We start from the raw sequence: 14,069 nt of genomic DNA on the forward strand, positions 1-14,069 counted from the left end.
CATTTGAAGAGCTGATGACCTCTGATCTCATGTCAAGGGCTGATGGAGAGCTTTTGCATTTGCATAGACTTGACTGATAAGATATTAAAAGCGTGCGGTGTGTGACCAAAAACAAATAAACAACAGTATTACCATAACATCTGGAAAAATCAATAGCATTGTTTCATAAAGCTGCGACAGTCCAACATTTAGCTTTGTCTTTTTATCATTTGCATTTAGAGACAGATCCAGGTGTAATATCCTGAAATGACATGATCACTGAAACTTAATATAGAAATTGTCATGCTTATAAATAAACCAATTAAATTATTAATGCATTAATATTATTAATCTACAATGACAACTAAGTCCTGCAAGGTTCATTTCGCTTTCTTTTTTATTTACCGCAATAAAAATACAAAATGATCAGCACATAAACACACAAGAACATTCTTTAAAAAAGTTTATTGGCTTTTAAAACCACTTTAAAAATCTCACCAGTGAGTACTTTCCATTGAAAAAAAAGAAACAACGCTTTTGCAATATTAACAAGCTACTGTACATTAAGCAGTACACCAGACAACACCACAGAGGAGGGTTTTTTTAACTGGTAAAAATGGACAAGAGAGTCGAACAGAGTTGGTTCTGGGTCAGTCAAAGGTAAAGAATCAGTCACCACTTGATGGAGCTCCTGTAGACATTAAGAGGTGCATTTCCTTCATTCATATTCAAATATCAGTGCCTTATTGTTAAAATAAAAAAAGAGAAAAATGTTAAATTTCTTCACAAACGCATTTAGCAAAGTAAGAATATGTAAAATCAACAGGAGACAGTTGTCAACATAACATATAGAACAACATTAACTTAGTAAACAACACACAACAATGTAACTCATAAAACTAGCACTGCCAGTCTGGTTAACAGAACCTGCCCAAAATCACAGAAGACAGTGGTTACCAAGGATACAAAGTACAACATAAGTCATCACACATGCGTGCGTACAATCATTTATCAACATAATGAGCATGTAGGTTTTAAAAGGTTATTTAACTTTTTTCCCCCTCTATGCTTTAAATTCTCATGTATGAGAATGAGTAAGAAATGTGTATCTCACTGAGATTAATGCACATTTTGCTACAAGACAATTAGTCATTTTCTGACCGTTCAGTTAATTTCCTTACTCATCTTGTCATTTTTTCTTTTTTTTGCGGGCATCCGTCGTTACATTTGTCCATAAAGATGTGTCATAAAAATTTAGTGCAATAATGTGAACCTCCAAAGTTTGTTGAAACATGAGTTTTTTTTTCCAGTGTCTGCTGAAAGGCTTTGAGCACAATGTCTGTCACAGAGATGTTTGCAACCAGCTAACAGTATCACAACTTTTTTTTTTTTAAACCATGCTATTGATCCTGCTCAAAGCGCACATCACTTCTGCAACCGCAGAGTCCTATTATCTTTGAATAGAAAATAATACAAATGAAAATCAGCAAGCGAGACCAGACAGCATTACTTTTACGACACATTGAGCCAGAAATGTAACACACAACATACAGTATCTTGCCGACTATAGATCTGTTAAGCTTTTTTTTTTCTCTTTTCGGTGGCACATACTTAGCTAGAATAATGGCCATAATATAGTGTCTTGATACATCAAATCTCTATGTATCTATCCTATTTACAGATGGAGCTTAAACATGACTTATACAACATTGACAATAGCCAAAAAACTCAAGCAAGCATCCTACTGTATCACAGCGCCTACCTGGCTAGCAGTGATGGTTTCAACATGCTTTCAGGTCCATGGTTACCTATAAAACATAGGACAGTGACCATTTCACAAATTTACATACTGTACATAAGATATCTGCAACTTAATCATTTTTTCTTAAATGCAATATATCGTCAGACGCTGCTCGCTTCCTGTTGTTTGCCAGGAGTGTCTCTACGTGTAATAATCTCTTCATGTTATTCAAACAGATCATCTTTGGTATGGAAATAAGGCTGGATCTCCACAAACAATGATTTCGCCTCTGCTTGATCTCAAAATGACATCGAATCAAACACGTCAGCCTTCAGCTTTTTTTTTTCTCTAAGTAAGCCTTCTCCATACCGTTTAAATTCTTATCCGAGCTGGGAGTATAGCATGCCAATAAAATCTATGACATGTGCCTGCTGTGTGCTTTCATGAAATGACAGCATATTCAATTCCTCTAAATCCATCACTGGTTAAGGGCACACAGAGTGTAGTTGTTTGCCTGTACAATACGCGTCTATATTGTAACTGCAAAAGAAAATAATAAAACAGAATAAGAAATAGTACTGAAAATATCACAGTAACAGCTGCCTTGATATGATGAAGCTCTGGATGGTTCTGAAGATATCTTAACATTATACTATATACAGTCTCTCTAAAGATGGCATAAGGCCTTGGACTTTGGGGAGTAAGGCAGCCAGTTGTTGATTCCTTTCCATGTATAGTCCGCAAAGAGGCCTGAATTCCCATCGTCTCCCTACTGATTCATCTACTCCCTTTATAAGATATTAAACAGTACAAGAAGTATAGGTTTTTAAGAAAATTTCACTTGCGGACAATGCTCAGATGTGAATCAGTTTACCACTGATTTTGGTTTATGATAAAAGTATAAAGATTATGTCATAAATTCAGCACCTGGCAGCGGTAAGATGCCACCCTTTTTCATATTCCGATATGGCAGGCAAATGTACTACTATTATGTGCATATACAACAATCCCAATATTGTTTCCACTTGGTTGATCTTGAACTGCACACACTGAAAATAGTATACAACAGCATACATTTTTTGGTGAAGTCTTTTTGTGCCAAATTTCCTACCCATCTCACTTTCTTGAAGTGTTCATTAAATACAAATATTGCATTATTGATTGGCTATAACATGGAAGATTACGTTCCTCATTATGTTGATACCGTACAGATCTGCTCTCGTAGGTGCATGCCGCCACCAAATTCTTACGTTTCTTGATTTCTGATGAGGGAGAAAAAGAGGTTCAGTACTGAAACTCCAGGTGACAAGTGTAAAAGGAGAGAAGTAACTAAACGTCAGTAGGAGAGATTTTCTGGTACGCCTGGCACTTTTAACAGAACGGATGGCAAAGTCCAGACAAATCCCAACAAACTATAGTTTCAAAACAGATATACTACATATGCACCAAACAAACAACAGAACGGAAACCATACAGAGTCAAAGATATCGTTAGCCCAGCATCTCTACTGTGGTAGGCTGGTCTTTGCTTTCTAGCCAGTCGAAACCAGAGTTCACAGTATCACTGCATATCTGCTGAAAAAGCGGGTCGTTCTTCAGTTCTTCCAGTGTTGAATCTTCATATTGTTCCTGCTGCTGGTTTGGGTCAAACAGCAGGTTGGTGTCCAATGTGTTAAGGTCAGTGATGCTACTGGACAGATCTGAGGTCAGTCGGATGTCGTTCGAGAAGTCAGACGCCACGGCGTTGAGCTCCGAGGCTACCTGACCCACCAACTGGGAGCTGGGGTTGAGACCATCATCCCCCAGCAAGTCCTTAACAGTGTTGTTGAAATCCAGCTGCTGTTGCTCGTCCTCCGCCTCCTGCTGTTGTGTGCTCTGGAGGAGGAGCTGTGGTTGTGTCTGCACGGGATTCTCCTGGAGCTGCAACTGTTGTTGCTGCTGCTGCTGCTGGTCTTGCTCACCAGGCCCTGCTTGTGCTTGGCTGTCCCCGGTAGAGAAAGTCACCTGCTCTCCACCGCCAGTGGTGAGGTAACTGTGTTGCTGGAGCTCGAAGGCAGCAGGGCTCGAGCCGACAGGCAGCTGAGTCTGGTGAGTAGTTCCCCCAGTGAAGCCAGGAGTCGTCTCCAGGATCTGTGTGAGGTTCATACGGGCCGTGTAGTTAGAGGGGAGGTTGTTTATTCCCAGGCCACGGACTGAATCATCCCCATCCGATTCCATCTTGCTGAGAAGGACGTTTGTAATTTTTGCAGTGTTGCTCTGACCCTGCACGGGCAGCATCTCACTCTGCATCATGATGTTCAGAGGAACAGACTGACTCCGCTGGGCCATGCTGTGGGCAGCGCTGACTGTCTGACTGTTGGACAGGATGCTGAGCACCTCGGAGGTGATGGGAGAGTTAAAGGGAGAAACCACAGCACGGGTGGTGGTGCTGGTATTCGTGGTGGTGGCCAGAGGGCCGGTGTTGCCGCTGAAGTTCCTCTGGCGCACTGCCGGGCTGACGCTGCGGCAGCGGAAAGTGACAGACGCAGATGAGGTCGATGCTTTGTTGTCTAAAGGTGCAGGCACAGCAAAGCTCTCCTGTTTAGTGGGAGTAGTTACACCTGTCCCCAGCTGCTGCTGCTGCTGCTGCTGCTGCTGCTGCTGCTGCTGCTGCTGCTGCTGCTGCTGCTGCTGCTGCTGCTGCTGCTGCTGCTGCTGCTGCTGCTGCTGCTGCGTTTGTTGTTGTTGTGGCTGTTGCTGCACTGGAGAAATGGGAGTCAAGCGGCCAAAGTGAGCAGCATCTGGTCTCGCCTGGACTTGGAATGACTGGCCGGGAATTGCAAAAGCATGTGGCTTTCGAAACTGGTCATCTACCAGGTCTTGGTAGCTGGGCAGAATACCAATACTGTGGTTGGATAGAGGGCTGGCAGCGTTGCTGTTGTAGCGGTTGTTGATCCACTCCAGTTTGGCCTTGTCAGGATGTGTCGCCATTGGCCTCTGCATGGGCTTTACGGGACTGCTGGAGACAATACTGGCATCATGGTAACCTGTTATACTTGAGTTTATGGGAGTGAAGGCAAAAGGGTTCCTGCACTCCACTGGGCTAGGGGGGACACTGCTGCTGCAGTTGGACAGTGGAGTGCTGATAGGTGTGTGGCGACCCATTGCTCCGTCCACAGGGGTGATGGGATTCATGCGGGAGCAGGGGCTCTCTCTTGTCATGCTGTGCCCGAGCGTCATTTCGGAAGTGGGCGTCGGAGTCGGGGTCGGTGTCGGTGTTGGAGTGGGAGTTTGGACGGGAGTGGTACTATTATGGGCAGAGTGGTAGAAGGTAGTGTTGGCCTGGTGAGCGTTCAGGATAGAGCCTTGGTTGCTGGCTGACTGGCCTTGTAGAGACACGTCAACACAACTACTAAACAGACCCTTCAGCTTCATTTGCTCCTCCATTTGCACTAGCTCCTCCACAATGCTGTCCTGGGTCATGTCGTCGTCGTTGAACGGGAAGTAGTCCATGTTGGGCTGAGAACCTGCAAAGTCGACCATCTCCTGTGTGAGCGTGAGCTGGCCCGAGGTCTCAGGGGGTTGAGCTATAAGGGAAAGTTGGTCGGTAGGGGCTTGTTTGTGTTCTGCTGGCATCTGCTGAGCAAACGCCTGCTTTCGAAGCTCGTCAAGCTGTCCCTCCTCCCATATTGTGCTCTTTAAGTCACTCATCACAGAGGCTTTGTGTGCTCCTGAGTTGGCTGGCATGGCCCGGGGGTCCCCAGTGATCTGCTGTAGCAAGGCCTGATCGGACGGGTTGCTTCCAGCTACCCCGGTGCTGGTGTTAGTGCTGAGAGAGTGGTCGTTCGGTTTCACGACCAAGGCCTGGGGTTTGACAACAGTCGGGGAGCCCTCTGTGTGTGTGATGGGCGAGTCGGAGAGTGCGAGGATCTGCGTGGGCCCAATGGTTGTGTGTTTCACAGTCACTTTGCAGGGGGCACTCTCTGGTCTGGCAGGGGTTCCCGGGCGAGGGATCCTCTTCAGTGCAGCACCAACGCCAGGTTTTAGATTGTCAATTACAGCCATTGGCTGCTGGGAGATAAACACCCTCTTCACAGGAATCACGTGGGACTCCCCGACTGGGCCTGTGCGCTTTCGGGGGCTTTTAGCATCTGAGCAGGGATCTTTTGACGTTGGAGTAACAGCGGATGACCCATTGGAGTTGTGATTATCAACAGTCAAGTACAAAGTACCGTCATGGCAGTTACTGTTATTGCTGTCCTGAGTCCCAGCTACAGCTACAAAGGTGGGAGGCGATGTGGGGTCACTTTTTATCCTTAACCCTTTATCTGGTCCCAGAGAACACTTAACAAGGAAGCTTGGCTCGCTGGCCGCCCTGAACTTGGCCACTCTCTCCTCTTTGACCCCAGCGGCAGTTCTCTCTGAGCCAGATGTGGGGTTATTGTCGTTTCTAGCGTCAGACACCGCTCTAAAGTCTGTGAAGTTCAGAGTGAGGGCTGGGGCACTGGGCCTGACTGCAGGAGAATGAGACATGACCGAGTGTGATTGTTGGGAATCATCCAGAGCAGCCATGGTCGTCACACCTGCCGAGGCGGGACGCACGGTTGTGCTGCTGCTGCTGCTGCTGGGAGCCAGAGCGATCGCCGTCATTTTCACCACATTCATAGAGCTCACGTGGGAGTTGGGCATCACAGTTTTTATGGGGCTGTTGGTGATGAGGAGGGTGGGGGGTGAGCGCAGCGTGATGGCACTGGTGGCAGAGGGCTTGGGCAGGATCTGAGCGTATCGCGTGCTGTGTCGAGCCAGACGGTCTCCCACTGGACTGGCCGAGATATTCTGGGGAGTTTTGGGGGACTGCTTAATCGACTGAGTGACCACTTGGAAGTTCACAGGCAGCACTTTTCCCTCCGCTGTCCCCATAGGGCTGGGCGATGTCATTAACTGCCTGGTTCTCTGTACCTGGAAGAAATACACAGAGAAAATAATACTGAATTTAAACACATTGAATCAATAATATACCTCAACACCATAAGTGGGGGAAATTCAGCCCCATACCGTGACTGGGCTGGGGACAGCTGCTACGACGATGCCTATTGTGGGCTGCGGGGAGAGCATAGCAGGGCTGCCACAGGGAATGGTGGGGCCAGGGGTGCTGGCCTCTGCTCTCTTGACCTGGCACTCATTGGGCAGGGGCGAGTGGAGCTTCTGCTCCTGCTGCTTCTTCTGGATCTTCCGCTGCAGTTGCTGCTTTGCATCAACAGAGGGCGAGGGCAGGGTCTTCACCTGTGGCTGGAAGGAGTTTGCCTCAGCTGTGGGCACGAACGCAGAGGCAGGCGTTGGCGTCTTCATTCCTGTCAATAGAATAAAAATGTCAGGAATCATGATGAGCAGCTTGCTGTGTCACATATACATATACATATATAACATATATTATGTAATGTAAAACCGTATTATCAAGGACTTCAAACTTGCAAAACAGATACAAAAATGGTAAATAGCATGTTAGTAATAGTCTTTCCTTGACTATTGGCCCCACACTGCCTGATAACGTCATATCACTGATATAAATATGTCAGCAAACCATTGAAGTGATTTATTAAAGATGGGTTTAATTTTTGGTTTCTCTTAGGAGATTATGTTTTTGCCCCCTCTTTGTTAGTTTTGTCTGTTTGTTTGTTCAAAAAACTAATGAATCAATTTCCAACAAAGAGCCCATGCAATTTTGGCAGAGATCTGAAAAAAGTGGCAAAGGGGTTACAGATTTATATTAAAAAAAAAATATGTCATATTCAGGGGATATACTTCAATAAGTATTTGCAAATTCATGTGTATATCAATTATATGTGGCAGATGTAAATGCGGTATCATAGGAGATTGTTGGTTGATATTAGGTTTTAATTTGCATTTAATCCAAAACCAAGTGTGATGATGAATGATTTAAGAATTTATCATATTATTTTAAACATCTATCAAATCTGGCACAGACAGCGAGGTGCACACACATACAGTTAACCAATCCCCTGGAATAAATAATAACAATTGTCTACAATGCCTTTATAACCATGTTTAACATGACACACGTCTTAAAAACAGCTGACTCCCGACCCAACTGACCTAAAATAAGACTAGGAGAGTACTTTTTCAAAACTTTAAGCTTTTATCTTGTACAACATGATGTCCACGTATGATCAGCATGAGGCAAATAAGCAGCAACAATATGACAGAGGACAGTATAATAACACATCAGATCAGAGGACATCTTTACCTGTGGGTGTGCCAGTCATAACAGTGAGTGCAGCCATGGACTTAGTACCAATGTAGTGGCTGTTGAGCAGGAAGCGGGCCAGGTCCTCCACGTGGTCAAACTGACGACTCAGGACCTTCTGAGCCCACTCACACACCAGTCCGCAGGCTGCAGATCTCATCTCATCTTCAGCGCTCGGCGACTGACCCGACGACTCCATCAGCTCACACTACAGTCAGACAGAGCAGAGCAGCGTGTGGATGAGCATTCCAATGGTTTAAAGTCTAACGAGATATGTACTTCAAGTTGAAGGTTTTCGTGATGAAACTTACCCCATCACCAGATTTCTGCAGATCCAGGTTGGGCAAAGACGGCATGTGAACAAAAGCTTTCTTCCTTAACCCGCTATAACAGTATGTGAGAAGGAGTTAAGGCGTCTGAAACGTAATGGCTGTGGAAACAGAAATTAATACAATATGCTGTTGCTGACTTTACACCGAGTCCGTCCATATCTTTCACTGGAACAGTTTCTAATCTATCCATCGACACAAGAAGTTACTCTGCAAATCTGTGCATAACTAACTTCAAAGCCCAGCAGTAGCAGCTCATCAGCTGAAGCACAAATGCTTTTGCTGAGTGTTTGATCAAAATCAAAGGATATTTGGATTTGCCCCTCATGCCCAGTCGACGGGCCTTCATGTTAGGAAAGACATTCTTCATGATCTTTCCAAAGTCTGCTGCACTCAGTGGATTGTAGCCGAGATTGTCACAATAGCTCCTGTAGAATAAGAGAATCAGCCATGAGATTAAAAAGGTTGTTCACACGTACTCCCAGTCACCTCACCTGACTCCCACACCCAAGATGACACACTCACTTGTACTCATCATACACCTCTTGCTTCGGGAGGGAAGTCTCTGGGTGCTCCTCCAGGTGATTCCGTATCCAGTTGAATGCATACATCTGTTGAGTGCGGCTTGATGACATGGAACTCTGGTCACTGAAAGTGGTGCATAAGAGAACCAAAGCTGGTGAGGCAGTGTCCGGGACTTGTACGCATCATTTCTTGTTAATACAGAAACTTTAATACCATAATCCAGGAGTGGAGGTCCCCCTCTCATTCTCAGTCCAAATGGGCAGAATTTGGGGGTTGGGGTGATGGATAGATATGGGGAAACAAATGAAACACAAACAGCTAGGTATAGCAAAATTCTACATATTTCAGCGGTTTGCGTTATAATGATCAATAGATCATCAACAAATAAAAATTAAAAAAAACTTACCAATGAGCAACAACCCCTCAAAAAATGTCACAAACCACACAAGAACAATTTAATTTCTGGGAGCTATCAGCCTAAACTAAGTCTGTGAAGTGTGAAGATTTTTGACAAACAATCAGAATCACAAACAGTGCCAGTAACGTTATGAGAACCACAACAAAGCAGCCATGCATGTGTGCGTCACAAAGTGGAAAACGTGAGAAAAAGTGTGTGTGTGTGTGTATGTGTACCTTTTATCATTGCCACTGCTGGGACCAGAAGGCAACTTAAGGTAGAGGTAGAGTTTTTCGATGTCTGTAAACTTCTCAACATCTTGCTGCGAAAAATAAATCACAAAGAAAATGAGTCCAAAGATTATTCAAATACAAATGGGTGAATAAAATGATTTCACGTGTCGGTTAGTTCTTTGCAAATGAACAGGCAGAGGACCCACAGATTCAATAACACTGACATTTTTTTATTTGCGTCATAATTTGGCGCCGATTTACAAAACACTACACGAGTCCGATAGTTGCTCACAACCTGTTCGACTGCTTTTCAATTAGCTTCTAGGAATGGTTTCTTTCTACCTGTTCCTCTTCATTTGTCTCTTTGTTGCTAGGGGAACCACTACTTGAATGAATGAGGTGAGAGCTGTTAGCCAATGAGCACTGAATGAAAACGCTATTTACTAAACTCACTGCGTCCCTACGAGCACAGAGTGAATTACCTGAGTCATTCTCTGCTCACATCAGGGTTGGAGCTTTAATTCTCTTCTTTTGTATCGTTTCTTTACATTTGTGTTTCCGCGAATTTTCGACCATGGCCTGTGTATACCTGCTATTAGCATGTATATAGGTCACCATGACAACTGCAGACGTTTGATTTAATTAACATGATTTGACTTTTGTTGCGGGAGGCAGGTTTGAAGAGCTCAGAAACTGGACATTTCACGTCAAAATACATGATATGAAACACAACACAACATTAATATCAATATAATACTATACTTACAATACTTAACTATACTAAATTAATATCAATGAAACAGGACAATGGTGAGCGATATTTTTCCGCACACCATTTCATCCAAATATACAGGAAATAGGTTGAGTTGTGAAGGTTTTTGGTGCCAGTGTTTTCAGATTTTTTAATTTATAGCTTTTGGAAATATAATTGTACATATAAAATGAATTGTAAGAGATTTTTCTGATACCGCTTATTCTATGGTATGGTAATGTCCATTAAATTGTATTTTTGCACGTATGTGATAAGTGTCAATGGTCAACATCAGTAAGTATATGAACATCAGATAAAAATCATGATAGAAACTACATGCATGTCATTAGATGATTTTGTCCACATCACCAAACCCCTGATATAGTTAATGAAAGTTTTTCGAATATTTTGTGGTATCCATTATATCATATCCAAATTTAGACCCAGTCCAGATGTGAAGGATATATTTTGGAACCAAGTAAACTCGACGTACATTTATTTTACTGAAATTAACCCTTCATACTAGTCCTTTAAACTCAGTTAATCTGCTGTGCTGTGTCAGTGTGTAACCATCAGTGACGGAAGAAGGTGCATTTTTTATTAGGACACACTGACCGTCTGTATCTTCTGTTTTAAAAGTGATATAAAAATAGACAAAAGCTTTATCATGCAGCTTTGAGCGTGGCTGAAAACAAGGTGTGTGTGACACTTCAGCTCAGACAAAATGTGCATAAATAGATCTGCTTTTACCGACTTAAAAAACACTAATACACTTACATACAATGTATAACCCTCATTTAAATCTACACAATCATATACAGCTGTTAGTTGATATATTACAAATTATCCTCCTAAATCCTACCATCTGTGATGTAAATAATAAATAGCAAATTCAAGCATCATGGTTCCAGTCAGTTATTTGTACATTGTGGGACAACTAAGTCACTTCATAAGGTTATAATCATGAAACATTTATTTATTAGTTTTAAAAAAATGCTAAGCTTCACACCAAATCTAAGGATCCACCAATAGACGGTTCCATGTGTCTCCATGATAATAAGGTGGGTGACAGAGTGATAGGTTACCACAGAGAGTACAGAGAGAAGGACACTTTGTTACTTGTTAACACTGATACTCACCAATATGCTGTCCACTTTTGATTGTACAGATTTGCTACAATGAGAAACACAACAAAAGAGAGCAATTCAAATAACATTGACACATGCAGGACTTCATCAAATTTTAAAGGTCCAGTGTGTAAGAAATTTAAATTATAAAATTCTTTATATTTACACCAGGGGCGGGTCCTCTATGGAGGCCACCATGTTTTTTTATTACAGTTTTAGGACAACTGAAGGCTGCCACAGGTTGTCTATTATGTTTGGAAGGGGAGGATGAGGTAAGGAGTATTCAGCTGCAACGTGACACTTCACCACTAGATGTCACTAAATTCTGCACACTGTACCTTAAAGCAAGTTAGTTTTCATTTCCTAACACTTCCAGTCTTTGATACCATCAGTGCCAAATTAAGGTATCAATACACAATACCTGTGGGTGAAATTGTATTATATTTAACCATGTACTTCTTTATTAATTCATCTACACACAACAATCAAGAGAACAAATGCTTATGAAATGGATTTAAAAATAACATTTACAGAATATTCAAGAATATTTAATTTCAGTACTTTTTTCAAGTCCCTATTTCTAGCAGATGCAGTCAAGGTCTCTATCAGATGGTTTTTCTGTGTTTCTTTGGCTGCAATAGTTCTTCTGTCTAATCTGACCAGTGTCCCTGCTCCTCCACAGCCCGATGCTGCCGCCACTCGGTTTTACTGGAGAGGAGGTGTTACCACGGTGAAGAGCAGCTCTCTAAACCTCAACTTCTGGGTCACCTCCCTGAAGACCCTTCTGCTTGGTTACAGGAACATCAGCTCTTTAACAACATCCTGGTGGCTTCAATTGTCATACAGTGAGCTGCCGGGAAGGTTCGAAGCTCAAGGCATGGTTTCACACTCAGGTCTGTGCTGTGTTATGATTGAAGCATTAATGTCTGGGTTGTGTCTAAATTCACTTCCTGGTTTATTCAATCTCCCTGAACATAAACAATACAGAGCAAACTATTAGACCTGAGGCATTAATGCTATCACAAACACTTTGTATCACTGCTTTTAGGAGCAGTGTTACACTACTGTCATTTTCACACAATAAAAGCTGTGAATTGACAGTTGTGGAAGTAGCATGCAGTATCAGTAGAGCTGAGTATGTGGGTCAGAGTCTGTGGATCAGCAGCTGTGGAGGTGGACCAGTGTCTGTGGACCACTGCCTATGGATCATTGCCTGTGTACCAGTGCCTGTGGACCAGTGTGTGTGTGGATCACTGTCTGTGGACCAGTGTGTGTGTGGATCACTGTCTGTGGACCAGTGTGTTTGTGGATCACTGTCTGTGGATCGGTGAGTGTGTGGAGCACTTTCTGTGGATCAGTGTGTCTGTGGTGCACTGTGTCTGTGGATCACTGTCTGTGTCTGTGGACCAGCCCTGGTTTGACACCTGTCATCCTGAGCATCAGCAGCCCTGCTGGATCATGTGTAACATGGCCTCCTGTGGATCCACACTTACAACCACAACCACCACAGCTGTAACTAACCTGACGTTACCGTGTCCCAGACTCACTGACAGGAACCACTGGGTGGATCAGTCACCGTGTTGCGGGTCAAACGTTCCCCGTTGCACTCGTGTTATTTTCGGCCGCTTTGTGCAGCCCTGCCTCCCCTCAGCTACACACGCTAATTACGAGGCTACGGCTAGCGAGAAGGACAGTGAGGCACCACATCCTTACCAAATTGAATTCTTGATTTTGAACTGCAGAGCGTTGGCCTCGGGCCCCTGGAGTCCCGGCACCAGCGCTGGAAGAGAGCCTAATCCCGAGGCCGGCTTCTGGCCGGGCTGTTGTTGATCATCAGCCATCGCGACGGAGGGGTGGTGGGGGAGCTTTAACGAGTAGGCCTCATCCCCGGCTGTGCACTGCACCGGACCCACCGCTGCTGGAGCGGCTCAGGCAGCTAGGACAGCCCGCTGAATCCAGCGCGGAGCATGGCCACGAACACGGAGATCCGACCCTGGCGAAGACGCAAAACAGAAGCGGGAAGAAAAACACACCCGGGCGTACAAAAAGGCATTTCTCCGAGGAGGGCTCTCTCTGTGTGCGCTGCCGCAAACAGCAAACAGCGAACCGCACGCCTGCAGCAGCAGCCACCGAGCAGCCGTCCGCGTCACGTCACACAGCGGCAGCGGAGAGCAGCCCGGAAACACCGCGACAAAATAAAAGCACCAGGTGAGCTGTGCGGACAGGGTAGAGTTCCTGGTTTCAGGGCTGATACATCAGTGCTGTGCGCATGGAGAGAGATGTGCAAAGGGTGAAATTCTGACCCAGATCTGAACCAAAGTGTTACATACAACCACAATAACCTTCTTGGTAGAGGTAGATATCCACAGTTCTTCTGTACATGGTTAACATTTTATACTGAATGACTTGATATGTACAACTGTAGACATTTCAGAAATGTTTTTGTTCCTTATTACGACATCAGGAAGGAATCATCTGATACCATATGTGAGAAGGATGATTACTGGACGCAAAACTGTTTCAGAATTCACCTGGCTCCAGTCTGTCTTCACACATTTTCAGTAATACAGTGCAATGCAATGTTCGATTTGAACCATATCCAATAAAGCTATTTGGGCAACTGGGGCAATTTTTCTTTATTGCACTGAACTTGAGTAGTTTTATTTTTCTACTTTCTTCTACCTAAGTACATTTCAGAGGGAACAATTTATTTTCTCACACACATGGTATAAAATAAATATTCT

General features: G+C 44.0%; 2 protein-coding genes across 2 annotated transcripts; both read right to left on the bottom strand.

Annotated features, from left to right (window-relative positions):
- Positions 1-427: 427 nt before the first annotated feature.
- Positions 428-9,135, bottom strand: LOC133955200 (DNA-binding protein RFX7). The gene is made up of 7 exons (XM_062389909.1): positions 9,031-9,135; positions 8,818-8,940; positions 8,604-8,720; positions 8,275-8,359; positions 7,964-8,171; positions 6,754-7,049; positions 428-6,657 (listed from the first exon to the last, which is right to left on the bottom strand). The coding sequence occupies exons 2-7, from the start codon at positions 8,925-8,927 to the stop codon at positions 3,211-3,213; spliced, it is 4,263 nt and encodes a 1,420-aa protein (XP_062245893.1). The 5' UTR covers positions 8,928-8,940; positions 9,031-9,135; the 3' UTR covers positions 428-3,210.
- On the bottom strand, positions 9,084-13,526 carry LOC133955199 (DNA-binding protein RFX5-like). Its single transcript, XM_062389908.1, has 3 exons — positions 13,039-13,526; positions 11,338-11,371; positions 9,084-9,536 (listed from the first exon to the last, which is right to left on the bottom strand). The coding sequence occupies exons 1-3, from the start codon at positions 13,164-13,166 to the stop codon at positions 9,363-9,365; spliced, it is 336 nt and encodes a 111-aa protein (XP_062245892.1). The 5' UTR covers positions 13,167-13,526; the 3' UTR covers positions 9,084-9,362.
- Positions 13,527-14,069: the final 543 nt, after the last annotated feature.

Source organism: Platichthys flesus, chromosome 6, assembly GCF_949316205.1.
Source record: "Platichthys flesus chromosome 6, fPlaFle2.1, whole genome shotgun sequence".
In the NCBI taxonomy this organism is placed as follows: domain Eukaryota; kingdom Metazoa; phylum Chordata; class Actinopteri; order Pleuronectiformes; family Pleuronectidae; genus Platichthys; species Platichthys flesus.